We start from the raw sequence: 18,541 nt of genomic DNA on the forward strand, positions 1-18,541 counted from the left end.
GGAGGAGGATACCATTTGCTGAGCCCTAAGTCTATGCGAGATGCTTTCTGGGACACTTTACTGCATACGCATTATTGCAAACACATCATTGCATTTGTTGTAATCATTCGAGGTAGCTATTATTATTTCTTTTTAAATTTTTTTAAAAATTATTTGCTTTATTTTTTTTTATTATTATTATTTTTAAAATTTTATTTATTTATTTATTTATTTATTTATTTATTTATTTATTTATTTATGGCTGTGTTGGGTCTTCGTTTCTGTGCGAGGGCTTTCTCTAGTTGTGGCAAGCGGGGGCCACTCTTCATCGCGGTGCGCGGGCCTCTCTTGTTGCGGAGCACAGGCTCCAGACGCGCAGGCTCAGCAATTGTGGCTCACGGGCCCAGTCGCTCCGCGGCATGTGGGATCTTCCCAGACCAGGGCTCGAACCCGTGTCCCCTGCATTGGCAGGCAGATTCTCAACCACTGCGCCGCCAGGGAAGCCCATTATTTCTGATTTATAGATGAAAGCATTTGTGGCTCAGAGAAGTTATAGAACTTAACCAAGGTCACACGGCTAGTTCTGCAGCAGAGCCAGAGCTTGAAGCCATCATTCATTGGTTGAGCATATCTCTATCTTCCTTGCCAGAGTTTGCCAAGGAATGATTCCTGCCCTCTCCACACCTGCAATCTGGTTGGAGAGGCACTCTTCTAGCTCCTTGCCCAGTGGTCTTGTTATGATCCATCTCAAGACTTAGTATTAAAAACGTGTATTATATGCTGTACATGAAGCCATTTAAATTCCATTTGAATGCTCGTGGTATTTAGCTTAAGTGGGGAAGAAAGGATGAAGTGGTGACTGAGTTAGGGAGCTGAATGATAATATTATATATGTTTTACACTTAAGATCTCCTTTATGGAGACTGTGTCTTTGAGCAAACCTCCTATAATTTCCTAAGAGAAGTTTAGAAAGTGAAATTTGACCTTGAGCAGTCTCTTGTAGCAAATCCTGGCCCAGGGAGGCAAGGCAGTGAGAGTCTCTGGCAATAAGTCATGGTTGAGGCTGCATATTTCTTTTTCTGTAAGGAGCTTGCTTCGGAGAAACTAATTAAACCCAGAAATCTTAGGAGGTCCATGGTGCTGCCAGCTTGCAAATATGGCTCCTCCCCAGGGTGTTCCCCGGAGGAAGGGCTCTGTCTGAGCAGAGAGACAGGCAACAGTCTGGTTTTCCTTCACCTCTCCTGTCTTCCCAGACGGCCACTTTCTTCTTAAGAACAACATCTGTGTTTCGTAGTGTCTTAACTCTTTCTTTCTTTTTTTCAATTTTATTTAGTTTTTATACAGCAGGTTCTTACTAGTAATCTATTTTATATGTATTAGTGTATATATGTCAATCCCACTCTCCCAATTCATTCCCCCCCCCAGCTGCTTTTCCCCCCTTGGTGTCCATTCGTTTGTTCTCTACATCTGTGTCTCTATTTCTGCCTTGCAAACCGGTTCATCTGTACCATTGTTCTAGATTCCACATATATGCGTTAGTATACGATATTTGTTTTTCTCTTTCTGACTTACTTCACTGTCTTAACTCTTTCTTGACAGCCCTTCCTCGTGTTGTATTACAGACTCAGGATGGAGCCTGAAAGCCTGGAGTAGAGCTACATTCTGGACGCCTTGTATGAAACAACTGACTGAACCAGAGGTACAGAGTAAGTCCATTTTGGGGCTGGAAGGGACCTTACACCACTCTGTTTAATGTCTAACCACTACCAAGACCTGGGATCCCTGCAGTATCAGGGGCTCACTGCTTCTGTGACTGCCTGTTCTCTGGATGGCTTTGGTCGCTACAATTTCTTTTCTTATTTGAGTGCCATTTGTCGCCGTGTAGATTTAACCATTGGACCCTCGTTCTTCCCTCTGTCGCCTAACAGAATGTCTGCTCTTTCCTTTCCATGACAGACCTTCAGAGATTTTGAGACAGAGGTTATGTACCTGCTTATTATTCCATTTTTCTCTCTCTAAAGAGCTGGGGATTCTAGTCTTCCCACTATCCTGATTGTCTAATATGCACCGTTCAAAGAATGACAAATATATTAATGAAACGTCTATTAATTGAGTGCAACCTTCTTTTCGAATGGGCCTGGTTGTGACCTCACTGTCCTTCCCAATAACTTCCAGGCAACTATTATAAATTGATTTCTTAATAAATAAACATTAATTGTGCAGCTACTGTGTTCAAGCTCCATGTCCTGTGGATGTGAACACAGCAGAACAGTCCATGCCCTCATGGAATTTGTAGCCCACTCTGAAGCTAACCCTGTGTTGCACTGAGTTGGAAGCTCTTTGCTACCCTGAACTGGGCTTTTGGGTGGAGGTAGATGCCTTTTCATACCTGACTCTGATGCTCACCTGAAAGGTGCCCCGGTGGAGTGTGGTCTTCTGCCCCTACTGAGCTGGGTCTACTATGTCCCTCTCTCCCAGATTTCATTTGCACACCTGGGGCCTGGTCTACTCTGTCTTTTGCTAATTGCTTAGAAGACCTTGATTGTGGAGAAATATATACACGGAGAAGCTAAATGCCTCTGGGGATAATCCAGGCCTCATTTTGCACCGGAAAACAGAGGCACTTTTTGGAGAAGCTTTTGAACCCACAACTAGGTGAATCCAGTTTAGTGATGTTCCTACCATACCTGGAAAATTCCCTTTCTCTCTTTCTTTTTCTCTATTATTTTAGTAACCTTTCAAAGTTAACGCTTGCAAATAAAAGGCTTGCGCAGTCAGCTGCTTTTGCTTACTTCCCATCAGTCCTTGAGAAATGAAGGTTCTCTGTGGGGTGGGGTGGTAGGACCTCTGTCCAAAACTGGAGGATGCTCTCCAAGAGCCCACATGTGTGGAAAGTCCCTGCAGAAGTAATTTTCACTGGCCACGTATTATCCTCTGTCTTTGAAATGACTGATACTTATGGTGTTTTTTTCCTCTAAATGTCCTATTGGATTTCTCCCTCCTTGGCTGTGAGACAATCTCAGCCCATAGCCTGTCCCTCCCTAGGAGAGGCTGCTGTCTGGGGCTCTTGATAGAGCAATTGCTTTCCTGTTTCTTTAAATCCCACCATTAGCTTTTGACCTGTTGAGGCAATGAGGTGGGTGAACGGGAACTGAGTGTGAATCCATATTGACTGCATGGCCACTTTGGAGAAGTCACTTCTTTTCTGAGTTTGTTTGTTTCCACTTACAATGATGATCTGGGAACAAAGTCAATACTCAGTGAATTGAATAGAAAAATAAGGTGAGGCTAATAGACCTCTCCTCCCAGGTCTGATCATGTATTCTGTAAACACGTAATGATTGAGAAAAACAGAACAGGCTCCATTCTAGGTGTGGGGATACAGCAGAGGGGAAACGCATTTAAAGTCCCTGTTGTCACGGAGCTTGATTTCTGGAAAACATACACGCAATTAAGTAAACCAGTAGTATGTCTGTCCGGTGAAGTTATGTGCTATGGAAAAAAATAAAGAAGAGTACTGGGGATGGGAGGGCATGTGTGCATGTATTTTTGCACATGTGAGTATGCAAGTGTGTGTTTATGTAGGAGGTGAGGGAAAGGCTCATTGAGAAGGTGACACTGGGAGGACACCTGAAGAACATGAACAAGTGAGCCATGCATGGGGGGGAGGTTGGCGTGGCAGAGTGCCCCAGGCCAAGGGTCTGCAGTGGGAGAGTGCTTGCTGGGTTTGGAGAACGGCAGGAGGCCAGTGTGTTAGCGCATCATGAGAGAGGGGTTGAGGTCAGGGAAGCACCAGGGCACAGATCACTCAGGGCGTCAAAGGCCACTGTGACACCTTGGCTTTGCTCTAATCCGGAAGGTGAGCTTTGGAGGCCTTTAAGCAGCGGAATGAGATGACACAATTCAGCATTTCAGGAGGATGGCTCTGGGGGGACAGAGGGTCCTTGGCTTCATTTTCAATGCTGTCCAAGCTGCTCAGGATAATCTGGAGGGATCGGCATCTAAACCAGGCTTTAGAGGTGAAGGGAAAGTAAAACGACAGCGACCAACGGCAATAGGAGCTAGCCCCCAATTCTAGACGTGCCTCACTCTGTCTGCAGAGAGAAGCAATTGGGAAGGAGGACAGAGGTCTTGTTGCTGCGGGGCCAGGGGCAAGCCAAAGGAACAGCCATAGGACAGGAGAAAATGTGTGAGCTTGGCCTTCACAAGCAGCAATCGGGGTTAACAGGTGAAAGTGAATTGGTGATGGGACATCAATACAGTGGAGCAAGGGGGGTCCTCGCCAGGGGTCCTTGCAGAATCTGAGTGGGGACTGGATACGTGGGCCAGAAACCCTCCTTCCCTGTCCCCACCCTGTGCTCCTCTCCCCTCCCCACACAGCGTACATTTGTAAGAGGTGATAAGCAAGAGGGTTTGTGGCTGTTGACAGGAGGCTTTGTGTAGCAGAGGGGGAGGAAAGAGCAGAAGAGGTGCTTGCCATGCCCTGCTGCTCTGGGCTGGGTGTCAGCCCCTCCTCGAAAGAGGGATTAGAGTGACAGTAGAGAAGGTGTTTTCCTGAAAGCGTCTGTGAGCCTGGGAGCCCCTCGTTCCGTCAACACATCCGCAAGGATGTGCTCTCCTAAAGCTGGGGTAGGCTGCCATCTGCTGGTTGACTTCAGTATTTCTCCCAGATGCTCGGCTTTGGACAAAGGTCTTTCAACGTCAAAGACAGATCTGCGCTGGCATTTTCTCAAGGCCAGGCGCTGCCCATATTCTCTTTTAAATCATCACAGATTCTCATCAGCATAGGTCCTCTTCATTCTCATTTTTAGGGATGCTCGGAAAAATTAAGTGACTAGACCCAGATCATTCAGTAATTGGAAAACTTGGAATTCGAGCTTGGCTCTGACTACAAACACAATTACTTAAAGAAGCTGGTATGATCACATCAGCTTTGCAGACTGTGAGTGTTGTGAGGGAACCAGCAAATGGCAGGTGTTCCGTGTGTGCTGAACAGAAAAGTGGATACAGGAATAGATCTGCGGATGGATGGCTGCTCCTCAAGGCGCTGCAGCCCGAGGGGTCAGCCGACCTAGGTTTTTGTCCCAGCTCTGGCACTTCAGGGCCGGTGAACTTGGGGAAGTCATCTCATCGCTCTGATACGCAACTTTTTTGCCTGTAACTGCAAACTTTTGACTGTGTGTGTGTGTTTTCTTTCTGAAACGTCTTGAAATCTATTTTCCAGTCTTGGTGGGGTTGGAGCGATTCTCAAGAGGACAGCTTTTCCCTGCTTCCCTTCCAAGCTCTAAATTCTTTTGCAGGGCTCTCTGGGGAGGGAGGAGGACGAGGGAGTGAGCCCTGTGCTGGCCACTAAGATACCACACCAGCCCAAATCCTGGCAAGACGCATGTGTGAGGAGTACAGCACCCCACGGGCCGGAGGACACAGGTGCACAGGCAGATGCCTTTCTAGTGCAGGAGTGAGCTTTCTCAAGGGCAACGCTGGTGTCTCCTGGCCTAAATATCTCCAGCTCTCAGCTGCGCTCAGAGGATGCAAAGCCTGCAAGGCCAGGCCCTGCACCGCCTTCACCCTTGGTGTCCAGCCACGGCTTCCCCTGGCATCGCCACAGTAACCTCCAGGCCCCCCCCCCACCCCGATTCTCCTGCTCACCCTACCCAAATTCTGAAGAGCAATGCCTTAGTGCTCCTCGGCACCCTGTAGCCCTACCCAAATTCTGAAGAGCAATGCCTTAGTGCTCCTCGGCACCCTGTAGCCCCCCTGTTCCGGAGGCTAATGCAGCCTTGACTTCAGCTCCCCACATCCCTAATTAGTCTGGCTTAATTGAGACGACAGGGAAAATCTCCTGTAGGAATTGAGAGCAGCTCAAAAATGGGGTGTAAACATGGAGAAGCTCTCTGAGACCTCAAGCCCTATGGGTTTTACCTTCTAAACGTCTCTCAGAGCTATATGCTGCATCTCCAGGACCACAGATGTAAACTTTGTCACCTTTCAACTGGACTCCTGCAGTGACCTCCTTACGGCTCTTTCCCATCTGTACCTCCCGGCCCAAAGACAAATTGCAACAAAAAGGTGTTTTTGTTTTTAATTGAAGTAGAGTTGAGTTACAATATTGTGTTAGTTTCAGGTGGACAGCACAGCGATTCATTCCTGTATTCATCCATTTACATTTATATTCTTTTTCAGTTTCTTTTACCTTATAGGTTATTATAAAATATTGAGTAGAGTTCCCTGTGCTATACAGTAGGTCCTTGTTGGTTACCTATTTTATATATAGTAGAATGTATATGATAATCCCAACCTCCTAATTTATCCCTCCCTCCATCCTCCCCTTTCCACTTTTGTAACCATAAGTTTGTTTTCTATGTCTGTGAGTCTCTTTCTGTTTTGAAAATAAGTTCATTTGTCTCTTTATTTATTTATTTATTTAGTTTAGATTCCACATATAAGCGATATCATATGACATTTGTCTTTCTCTGTCTGGTTTACTTCACTTAGTATGATAACCTCTAAGTCCATCCATGTTGCTGCAAATGGCATTATTTCATTCTCAAAAAGATTAAAAAAAAAAAAAAAACAGACATGAGCATAATACTTCTCTGCTCAAAATTCCTTAGTTGCTTCCCATTGCATTTAGGAGAAAGATTAAAATCCTCATTCTGGACCACAAGAACCTGCAGAATAGGGTTCCTGTTGCCGCTGCAGCCTCTCTTTCTCCTGAGCCTCTGACTTTCTTTCTGAGCAGGCTGGCAGCCTCAGGGCCTCTAAAAATGTTCTGCCCTCTGCCTCCCCTGCCTCGCTCACTGGTTAACTCCTATCGACCATTTAGATCCCAATTCATGTGTTGTTCCTCAGGGAAGCTATCCTGGTCAGATCCTCATTAGATGTTCTCCTAGCGTCTCGTATTTGCTTCCAAAGCATGCCTTCAGTCTGCAGTTATACACCCGCTTGTCTGCTGTGAATGTATAACTCACACTGCCATCCTCTCCCTGGCGCGGAGGCTGCATGAGGGCAGGTTTGTTCACTTAGTGCTGGGCACATGGGGGTTACTCAGTACTGACTTTCAAATGAAAAGGGGAATGAGAATATTGGGAGAAGAGAGCCGCTCGGCACAGCCCACAGGGAGCCCCCTGGATACTCTGGAGTTGGCGAGGTGCGGTGGGAAGGAGAAAGGCTTGGGAGGGGCAAGCCGAGAAAGGGAGCAGGTGGGATGGATTGTAGTCCCAAAGGACGGGGCTGTGTGGGTAGATGCTGTGATGGTGGGTGTGGGGAAGCAGCCTCAGAGGCTCTTTGGTCTGCCTTCCTTGCTGAAGTTTAGAAGTCCCTCCGCAGGTATCCAGCGGGCCAAGCTCAAGTTGTGTGCCCAAGCCCGGCTACCATGGGGAAGAGGAAAGAGTATTTTCCCTTGTGGCTTCCATGGTGGGAGGAAGGGCCCTCACCCAATGGGAAATTCTCCAAAACCAGAAAGGAGCTGGGATGCAGAGAAGCCAATAAACGACCGGCGTGCACTACAGGGAGAGAGGCATGAGCGGAAATGATGGGATAAGGCCAGCAGGCAACTGTGACAGTGGTACCTAGTGCCTGGGTATCCCCGAGAATGGGCACGCCCGTCAGGGTCCCTGAGAAAAGTTTAACTAGAGGGCCTGTTTCCAAAGGGGTGGGCAGGCTGGAGGAGAACCACAAAGGCCAGCGCGGTTCCCCGGGTCTAGTAGCAGCTGATGTGCAGAGACCACCCCTGGCCTGAAGGGGCAAGTGGTGGGGGGGAGCAGTTGTGTGGAGACAGTCAATTGACAGGCACCGTAACTCCTCTGAGGGAAACTCTCCCACCATGATGGCCCGCCCGCCATGATGCTGTAGAGGTGGAGCTGGAAAAGGAGCTCCCCGACTCACCCCCGCTCCGTCTCCATCAGTCTCTTCCCTTCCACGTCCCTGCGCTGCCCGCTGGAAGCCTGGGGGCGTGGGAGTCCATTGGTCTAATTCATAAAGGGTGGTCTTAAGGATACAGAGCACGGAGAGGGGAGCAGAGCGGATAGGGGAGGGGCAAAGGGGGGACCAAACACCCTGGAAACGCACTTTCAGTGGAGAGCTACAGAGTGCCTCATGGAGGTGGAAGTGGGCTTGGACTTTGAGGGGGAGTAGAATTTCACAAGACCTTTCAAGATGGAGGAGGGTGCTTGAACAAAGCCACAGAGCCAGCCACTGAAAGATGTGTTTGAGGAATACCGAGCCCACACTTCTGACCAGAACTTGTGGAGTGTAGACAGTCTGAAACCCACTGTGGTGGTTTTGAATGCCATGGCCTCGGGCCTTCTGCCTACCCAGTCTCCATGTGGAGGCGTCTGCGATCTTCTGAAGGCCATGATTAAGGACTCTTGTTTGATGCGGCGTCTTCACCAAGAGACTTCGATTCTTGTGTGGCTTCTGGGGAATACCTTACCAGCTTAGTTACATCTCTCTCTCTCGGGAGGGGTTAAGTTGGGGCTCGGGGGCTCCCAAGTCAGCAGCCAGTAGGGGGTTAAGCCCCTCGCTTAAGGCTTGGTTGTTACAAGGAGCCAGTTTGTTTGCGTTTGCACAGCAAGGCCAGTGTTGCTATGGCTGGATTGTAGGCAACAAGTCTTATGATCTGGAACAGCAAATTGTGTATATAACATGACAGCATTTATTAAAGCAAGATGAACTCAGCAGCAAAGGATCTGGCTGGAGCCATAAATTCCTCTGATCCTCGTTTCGGAGCCATCACATTCCATTTGAGTGAGGCCTATCAGCCCAAACATTTTCATTAAATAAGTCGATTTGTTGAAAATCCCCAAGAGAATGAACTGAGAATTGCAACGCCCACCACCATCCTTGTTTTAAAAGACAAATGTATAATGTGCGGCCCTGACTCACATTCTCTGAGTACAAACCGGTCTGCTTTTCTGGGCAGTGAGTTCCCTCCATCGCTAGATGTAGGCGGACCAGACTGGGTGACCCAGGCTTTCTTCCTTTTGGGGGACGTTGAGCAGGGGAGAAGGAGACATTCCTAACAGACTTTCTCTCTAAGATTTCGGGGTTGTAGGAGCCTGATGAAGGATTCAGGTAGCTTCCCACACCCCTCATTCTGCACCGCGGCACACGTACGCTCAGGGAAGGAGAGATTTTCACCAGAGGCTTGGGGGAGAGAAAGAACACTGGGGCCAGAAGGCCTGAGTTTAAATCCTAGTTCTATTATTAACTGGGTAAATAGCCACGGGCAAGTCATTCCATCCTATGACGCCCCCGAGTCCACCATATATCAAGTGATAGTAGCGATAGCCCATGCTTATGAGCGCTTGATATCTGCCAGGCACCATGCGAAGGGCCTCATGGGGATGATACTATTTATTTTCCACAAAAATGCTATGAAATTAAGAAGTCCGTGTATCCCCACTTTTCTGATGAGAAAACTGAGGCACAGAGAGGTTAGGGAGCTAAGGAATGGTGGAGCCAAGGCTTGAACAAAGGCAGTCTGCCTCTGGGGACCTTAACCCTTGCACGATAACAATTGTCACCTCATCTATGTCATAGAACTTTTAGGAGACTGCATTAGAAAATGGGTATAAAAGTGTCTTTTAAAACGATTAACTGTTAGTCTTGGAAGTGTTGAGCAGGAAGCTGTATCTTAAGTTATAAGCTTTTCCCAAACTTATTCAGCTTTGTTCAAAAATGTTTTCCTCTCTCCCAGCCTGTAGTCTCCCTTTCCTTCTTCCCCTCCTGCTTGGCCATCATCCCTCCTTTCCTCTCCCTTCCAACATCCCTCCTTTGCTCAAACATATTGGTGGAATTTGGTGGCTTTGGTGGAATTCAGGCTCGACAATGAAAGGAAAACCAATGGCCAAATTTAAAAGTACTTGTGCTTTTATTAAACAAAAAAAATAATACAATCAGGTACTGTCCAGATGTGTTTTGGAAAGGAAGAGCTCTTTAAAAATCCTTAGTTTACATCATCATCATCATTATTATATTAATAATATTAATCATATCCTTAAAAATCGAAACAGTATTGCTTTTCTGAAATGTAAAAAAAGGGACGGCTTCAAGACACACATTGAATCACTGCTAACAAAAATAATGATAATTAATTATACAGCTTTGTGTAAAATACAGCTGGTTCTAAAACAAACTACCACTGTACAGCCTACCCCGCTCTCATTCCCAGAGCCACCCAAGAGAAGGAAAATCATTGTCATGCTGTCACTGGAAGACTTTTGCTGAATCAAACAATGAAATGGAAACCTGTTGGACACTGTGGTCTTTGGTGTGAAGGAAGTCATTGCAGAGTGGGTGAGGCCAGCGCTGCTGCCGCCGGCCTGGGTGATCCGTGGTCAACTTTAGCTCCTGCCAGGTGCCCAGGTGTGGCTTAATGGTCAGACTGCTCACATTGATGCTTTGGTAATATTATTTTCGTTCTCTGGGCCCTACTCTTCTCTCCCCCAGTTGTCCCCAGAATTTATGCCCGTTTGCGCCTGCCTTCAAGGTTTCGGAAGTTGCTGGGTCTCAGCTTCATCTCAGCAAACTGGATTGAATACTCGTGGCCCTTCCAGTGGAACCAGTTAACACCCTGTGAAAAAGAGAAAAAGACAAGACCTTCAGATTGGTTTCCATCAGGCAGGGTGTTCACCGACCACTGCTGTTGAGTTGACGGAACAAGATGAGTTCCGTTTCAACTTGACCGTTTGGTAGTTCACAGCTGTCTCTTGCCGATCTGTTTATTGATCTGTGTAGTGAAAACTTTCAAAGGGGCTGGCTGAATCAGTCAGTTTTTTTACTTTAGGCAGAAGTCACCTGAGTTTGCACTGAGCTTTGATCTGCCATCTTGAAATAAAGTGGTGGCTGATGAAACTTGCCATCATTAGGATTAGGTGCTGCAGGAATTTGGATCATGATTGGAGCTTACAGAATTGAGTAGCTATATGCAGGGGTGTCTATACTTCACAGGATTCCTATGGAGTGTTTTAATAGGGGTTCCTATGGCACGGCACAAAGAGCATACATGGACACAAGTTTTGCAACCTGACATATAAGGTTAAATCTTAGTGCTCTTACTTGAGAGATAAATGAACAAGTTATCAAAACATTCTGGGCCTCAGTTTCATTATTTTTTTCTTAAGGCCCAATAATGCTAACCTTGGAAGGATGCTGTGAAGATTAAATGAGCCGGTAAAGGAGCTGCCACAGTGCTGGAAACATCATAGGTGCTCAGTAAATATTCTTCCCCAGTCTCAAGAAGGGAGAGATATTCTCGGAATTTTGGCCAAAGATTTTCCTCAAGAAAAGACTGTATTTGCTTCCGGGCCTCCTAGTTCCAGGTCTGACTCTTTAGCAAAGTCTACAGATGGTAGAATCTGCCCATGGAATCCCACAGACCCCTTGTTTTACTGGGGGTGGGGGGTCAGCTTCAGAGAGTTCTCCTATAAGGCCTCCACCCTGCACACTGACACTTCTTCTCTTTAAGCTTCATAGGGCTGGGAGGGAACATGTCCACAGAGAAGATAATGGCTGGTGAAATGAGGGAAAATATAGATGTTTTGTTTGATTCTAATTTTTTGACATTGATATTGGACAGTCTCTGTATCTGACAGGGGCATGGGATTTGAGAAGAGCTGACTCATTTTATGGGCAAATGTGTTTGTAATTACTCAGCTTGGTCCTTGTGCTGCCTTCCTCTGCCCTCATTCTCCCCTCTGATAGAGGTTCAGAGCTGGAAGCAAGCCCTCCTTGTACTGTGGTGGAGACTGAAGGCAGAGAGGGAAAGTGACTTCACAGAGGCCACACAGAGCCAGAGCTGGGACTGAACTCCCATAATTGTTCTGTGGCCTTTTATGTCATCTCCTTCTTCCAAAACTGGATGGAAAAAGAAGTTTCCTTTTGGCATGTAGCTTTTTCTCCCCCTCCCAAAGGACTCTGTGTTACACTGGTGTTAGGGAACAAGGAGATAAAGGCAATACAGTAGCTCTCAGAGTGGATGTGTTATTGAGGCCACATGATAAGATGGAGAAAACACAGGACGGGTGTCCAGAGGTGTCCTTCAAGTATTCCCTCCTCTGTAAAGTAGGCATGAAAAGTCATGTCCTGGTCCCCGTGCAGAGTAAAAGTGATGCACATGGGAGACAAGGCGAGAATGCTTTGAAAAATGTCAGAAATTATGTCAAGGTAAGGTCTACATTTAAGGTCACGACAATCATTTGCTGGTAGTTAAATCAACATAAACACATGTATCAAAATCATTAATAGCAGAGAGCAGCAGGTAAAAACAAAAAACAAAAAAAACCCAACAACAAAAGTGTAAATAAGCAAGATGACGAGATGCTGCATCCCACCCGGGACCACCCATCAGAATTCCTGGGGCTGTTTGGTGTGATTTGTACCTTTGCCTTTTTACAAAGGGATCCCAGGGTGCAGACTGGGTAAGACTGGCCGAGGCCCAGCCCAGGGTGATCGGTCTGGGTGAATACCCATCCTTCCTCCCTGGAGCAGGGATGGCCGCTGAGAAGAACCATCGTGGTTAAGTAGCTGGGCCCGCTAGACTTTGCCCACTTTCCAGGTACCTGCTAGTTCGGGCAGGACTCAGTGTGAGATAGTGGTTGAATTTGGTTTTGCTCACTTATTTCCACGGGGAATCTAAAAAATCCGTTTCTATGATTGCAGAAATTGTGTCACAGCATCCTGTGTGGTGCAGGGAAATTTGGAGGGCTGGAAGATTTGGCTCTGCCTCCAGCTTTGCTCTGTGACCTCAGGGAAGTCACCTTTTTCTGGACCTCGATCTTAGGAATCAGAAAAGGAAGGGACTTAAAGTCTGTGGTCTTTGCTCTGAGATGTTCTTGGGGTGCTGGAGGTGCCTCTAGGCCAGGGTGGGGAGGCAGCACCCTGGGCCTGCATCACCCCTGGTTCACCTAGACGGCCTCCACTTTCACCTGTTTCCTTCTGGGGTTCAGACAAAGACTTAATGTGAGGAAAGCTTGCTATGTGTGGTGTCTCCCTGACCAGTGGTTCTCCTTGGGATCTTTGTGGGTTAAGACATGCTGTCTCTGTGGTCTTTCCTGGCCTGCGGTGCCATGGAGATTTCTCCCTGCTGTGAAGAACCCTGTTGTCTTAGACCTGAGGTCCTCCCTGCCTCCTGGCCTCAGCCCCGCCCGGGGCCTCGCAGTCTGCTCACCTGGCTGTGGCTCCTGTCCCCGTATCTCCCCATCAGGTTGACGCGGTGGCAGTTCTTGTACCAGAAAGCCCCCTTGTAGGACAGGGCACAGTTGGTGATGGCCGAGTCTGTGTCCTTGTCAAAGGTGGAGAAGGATCTGCCGTTGTGGTAGGCCATGGAGTCACCTGGGAGAGAGAAAGCACAGACTGAGAGCCCAGCTGGAGCTCCTTGTGGGCTGTGAAGGGCAGCGCCAGGGTGATGACTGAAGGGCCCTGGGGTGGGCCCGCCTTGAACACTGGACCCCGAATTAGGATCCAGCGTGGGCCTGGATAGGACATGGGTGTCATTCCCGAGCCTCGTTTCTGATAGAAGCAGCATAAAGTGGTAGAAGGAGGGCTACAGGTGGCTTTGGAGGGTCCAGCTCCAGTCCCATCTCTTTCACTCTTAGCTGTGACCCTGAAACAGGTCAAGCCTCTTGCTGAACCTCAGTTTTCCCATCTGTAGAATGGAACTACACGTTGATTTGATCCACCTCAGAGGGCTTTTGGAGCAATGGATATGAAGGTGTACACTAAACAGGTAGTATGGTGTGCAAACGGTCATGATTGTTGCTATTTTTATGATTGTTTTTGCATTCACTTTACGTAAAGGAAATCAGAGAGTCAGGTGGAAAATTTGTATTTAATAATGGTGTGCTTTCCCCTCAAATGCAAGTATTGAGAGCCATACTTTAAAACAATTTTTTTCAGGTATTTATTTATTTATTGTCTATTTATTCATTAACTCACATTCACTCACTTATTCACTCACCCATCTAATATTTATCAAGTTCTAGCATGAGTTTAGTCTTCCACTCTGCCATGCTGGTTTTCCAGAGCTATCCTGAGACAGTCTATCTTGAGTCTCAGCCTACAGAGCCATACTTATAATCAAACCTTTCGGGTTTTAGGTGTCACCGAATAGCTTGTATATCGTACAGTTATTTTTCAAAGTGTTTATGGGACCCGTTTTCCCTGATTCTTAGACAAAAAGTCCATGTATATATAGTGCTATATGGGAATCTAGTTTGTAATTGAATATATTGAATTTTAGGAGCATTTAAGTGCCATTTCTTTCTGTGTCCCCTCACTCCCAACCCTGGTCAATGCAGTGCAGAAAAATTTCAAGACATCAAGGCATTTTTATCCTGATATTTTGGAGCAAGTTGTCAGAGGGACTTGGGTGCCTTGGTAACTGATGAAGCTATCGAGAGCGTGAGGATGGCAGCTAGATATTGATGAAATAAGATGCTTTCCTGTGGAGGGGCTGGTTGCCATCAATACACACAGGAGGGTGTAGCTCCAAGGGTTAGCTCAGTGAAGGGGCATATCATGGCTCATTTTCTGTTGGAAATACAGAGAGAGATGGGTGGAGGCCACATTCCTGCCCCTCGGTGCCTTTGCTTGCCCTGTAACAATATCCTCCTTGCCTGAAGCCATCTCAACAAAAGAGGTATTTATGGCCAGGTAATAAAATGTCAGAATTCTTTGAGGGATGCAAGAATGAAAACAATTTTCGCCCCTGGGTCTCTCTCTTCTTTTCCACCAGACTGATCTCTAAAGAGCTCAGTCTTTCATTAGGTTGAGCCTGGCTTTTGGCAAATCTTATGTGGAAGCTTTTCCCATTATGGATGTATTCTTTCAGGGCTGAGAGGTTGGGAATGTGCTATAGCATCTGTCTCTTCTGTTTCAATAAACGTAACTGAAAACCACCCCAAAGTGGGCAGGGGGTGACATGGGGTGGTCACGGTCTTACACCTGATCCGCCTTGTTACCAAGAATACTCGTCAGCAGCCAGGCTTGTACCGTGAGCCCACCATCCACAAGCTGTTGCATCTTGGGCAAATCGCCAAACTTCTCTGAGCCTCAGTTTCCTCATCTGTATAATAGCAATATCTCCTGGAGATATATATATATATATATATGTATATATATATTTTTTGGTGAGAACTAAAAGAGGGTAATGCATATGAAGTATCTGCAAAAGAAGCTGCTACCTAGTGGGCCTGAATGCATATTGTTTCCTTATTCGTTTCTCCTATAATGTGGTGCCAGAAAACCACACAAAGGCCATTTCAAGTCAAAGAAATCTTCAAAACCCAAACTAGGTTATGTACCAGTCAAGGAGTGAAGGACTGCTGGAGAGGTAGTGAGCTTCTGGTCATGGGGGTGTGCGGGCTGAGGCTGGACGGCCACGTGGCAGGAATGTCTTAGAAGGGATTCATCCAGCTGGGTGATGGAGTGGACTGTCGTCTGCTACTCAGAGTACAGGCCACAGACCAGCAAAGCCACCAACAGTGGCATCATGTGGGCACTTATCAGAAATGCAGCATCTTGATTTCACCCCAGACATACTGTGTCAGCACACGAATAGGATCCCCCAGTGGGTCATATATATGTAATAAATTGAGAAGCACAGGAGTAGATGAGTATTAAGGCTCCCAAGAGACTGCTTTTTTCTCAGTCTGAAACGGATATCTAAACATGGATAAGAAAAAGACATATTTTGAGTGATGGTAGCTACAAGTCCATCCTGATTGTCCTAATTCCCAACCTACTCTATGTTCTGGTGACCAAAATATCTACCCAACCTTGTTCAACTGTAGTTCTGCTGATTGGCACCTAGTAGGGATTCAAATATTTGTCGATAAATAGATGGACCCATGAAGGAAGGAATGAGGAGTGGAGGAATTGGCTGAAAACCCGAGAAGGTTTTGCATTCCCTGGGCTCTGAGCATGGCTGTCCGTACCTGCTGTCCCGCTGTACCCCTCCACCTTCAGCCGGTAGCGAGTCCGGGCGTCTCCCACGCTGAACTTGTCGTAGACGGCGTAGGCTGACTGCCCGTGGTCCCGCAGGTCCACCCGGAGCTCGTACTGCCCTTGGGCTGTGATTTTGCTCAGGGTGTCCAGCCCTGTGGACGACAGGCAAGGGGTTGCCTAAGAAGCGCAGTGACCGAGACCCCTATTCCTACTCACCCCGTAAGAGCAGCGGCTGCGTGTGATCTAAAGAGGTTTGCGTCACGCCTGGGCTTGCAGCTCGGTTTGCTCTTTGCTGCTGCAACACCAGGTGAGATATATACGGTTTCTGAGCCTCAGCTAAAATTGTGTTGACATCTTTGCCCTGCCAACCTCCTAATGTATTGTGAAGATACAGGAGATAAGGTGGAGCGCGTACCTTTTAAACTCTAAAGCTCCTTACAAAGGAAAGGCAATGGGTGATAGGGACGGACATTCCCCGGCCTGGGTGCTGGAACGTAGGACAGTGCCCTGTGCCGGTCGGTTGTGGCAGTGTGGGCTGCATGGATGGATGGATGATGGCATTGTCGTGTTGGCTTGGGAGAGTTCACATTGCAGCTCAACTCTTTCTTGGCTAGATTCCTACGGCCAGCAGCGTAACCTCTCTGAGGCTCTGTTTTCCCAGGTGCAAGATAGGAATTTTGTACCTTGTGGGGTGCTATGAGACTTAGAGGTTGTGGCCCTGAGGGACTTAGCATAGGACGGAAGCAGTGAATGACATCAGTGAGGATAATTCTCTAAATGGCCCAGTGATTGACTTGAGGCTAGGCTTATTCTTAAGGCCTGGCTGTTGGCTCTCCTTTGACTGGATTTTTATTTTTAATGACCCAGAGAATTTAAAGTCTTTCCATAGAGAATTTGATATCCTGTGTCAACCACCAGAGCTATTGTTTCCTCCTAACCCATTTCCTCTCCCACAGTTTGCTGTGGGTTAGGACAGATGACAAGGAGGACAGAAATGGACATTTGGGACACAAACACGCAGGCTGTATTACCAAGCCAGAATTCTTCTTTTAGGTCCCCAAATCCAGCAGTGTAGGCCTTCCAGTTTCGATAGAAATCCTCACGTCCATTTTTGCGTCTCAGGAACACCTATAAACATAACCAATGAATCTGGGTGCGCTTAAGCTATTGAAGGAAAGAGAAGACCTCTTTCTGAGAGGAAGAAACCGCCACTGCAGGAAAAGCACCCGTCCCCACCTCTGTCCTCACTAATTTGCCATGTGACTCAGGGCACGTCACCTCCCCTCTCTGAGTCTCAGTGTTCTCACCCGAAAAATACAGATTAGTAAGACTACCACCCAGCTTTGGGTGACTGTGATGTGCCAGTGTAGGTTGGTCACGTGTAACACATGCGCCCCTGTGGTGTGGGGTGCTGACAGCGGAGGAGGCAGTGCCTGTGGGGACAGGAGGTACACGGGAACTCAGCGAACCTTCGGCTCAACTTTGCTGCCCATCTAAAACTGCTCTAAGAAAGGAAGTTTAATAATTAAAAAAAATACTACCCAGCTCATATGGTAATGGGATGGAAATAGTTCGTGTAAAACTCTTCGCACAAGATGGCCAATGTTAATTAGTAAACATAAAGGGCTCGATGACCACGGTCATTTATAGATCACAGAGTTTTTTGAGGATCAAATGAGATAAGTTACGGGAAAACAGGGGAACTGGTTTTTATCCTCAGCTTCTTTCCCATTGCTTTGTTTAAGAGAGAATTCCTGAGTGTCTCCATGTGACAGGCACTATCTTGGAGAACCTCATGCCCGTTAGTGTCAGAGGGCACGGGGAGGACCTCGGCCTCTCCTCTGCCCCCACCCCCCTGCTGGAGAGCTCTGGAGTCTGTCTCCATGATACTCACGATCCATCCACCCCCGTCAGAGGTCATGTCACAGAAGACTTCCTGCTTCTGGGTCTTGTCGTTGTTCAGATAAATGGTGTAGACGCCAGAGGTCGTGTCTCCATTCAGCATGGTTTGGGAGCAGTCCCTGGGGAATGGGTACAGGACTCCAGCTGCGGGATAAGGAGAGGGAGTGGCTCTCTCAGAGCAGGACTGGAGCAGGAGCTTTCAGGCTGCAGCTCAAGTGCTTACTGACTAGACGCCTATGGGCGAGCAACTCAACCTCTCTTGAGGCTCTGTTCTCTCATGCGCAAGATGGGGACTAAAGCTATTTTGCGGGGAGTGCGGTGAGGCTTAGAGGTTATGGATGAAGGGGACCCAGTTCAGTCTCTTACACTGATGGAAGCCCCCAGTGATATCAGCGGGAGGAGAGCTGAACCGCTGGGAGGGCCACGTGTCAGGTTGACCGCGATCGACCGGGAGCAGCCAGGCGGCAGCACCTAATGGGAGCACCAGGTGAACACCCAGTACTGGCCAGGACGGCTGGGTCTCTAGCACCCGGGGGGCGGCTCACTGTGGGTGAGGACACCCTGTCAGGCTGGATGCATCTCAGGCTCTTCAGAGGATTCTGAAGCCAAAGACAAGGGTTCTAGTCCGGAACTTGCCACTGCCTTGCCTTCTGAGCCTGGGGATCTTACAGGGCTAACCCAAGAATGCCTGGGGAACCTCCACGTGTAATAA

At 47.6% G+C, this 18,541-nt stretch overlaps 1 protein-coding gene across 7 annotated transcripts in view; it reads right to left on the reverse strand.

The window, feature by feature from the left end:
• Positions 1–9,834: 9,834 nt before the first annotated feature.
• Positions 9,835–18,541, reverse strand: part of TNC (tenascin C) — a 91,938-nt gene continuing 83,231 nt past the window's right edge. For all 7 annotated transcript variants that reach the window (XM_059925462.1, XM_059925460.1, XM_059925461.1 and 4 more), the window contains 5 exons: positions 17,822–17,973; positions 16,959–17,055; positions 15,918–16,079; positions 13,151–13,314; positions 9,835–10,555 (listed from right to left, as the gene is read on the reverse strand). In XM_059925462.1, coding sequence (XP_059781445.1) covers positions 10,445–10,555; positions 13,151–13,314; positions 15,918–16,079; positions 16,959–17,055; positions 17,822–17,973 — 686 coding nt within the window. In that variant the 3' untranslated portion in view covers positions 9,835–10,444. The remainder of the gene's footprint in view (positions 10,556–13,150; positions 13,315–15,917; positions 16,080–16,958; positions 17,056–17,821; positions 17,974–18,541) is intronic.

This window comes from Balaenoptera ricei, chromosome 6 (genome assembly GCF_028023285.1).
Source record: "Balaenoptera ricei isolate mBalRic1 chromosome 6, mBalRic1.hap2, whole genome shotgun sequence".
Taxonomy (NCBI): Eukaryota; Metazoa; Chordata; class Mammalia; order Artiodactyla; family Balaenopteridae; genus Balaenoptera; species Balaenoptera ricei.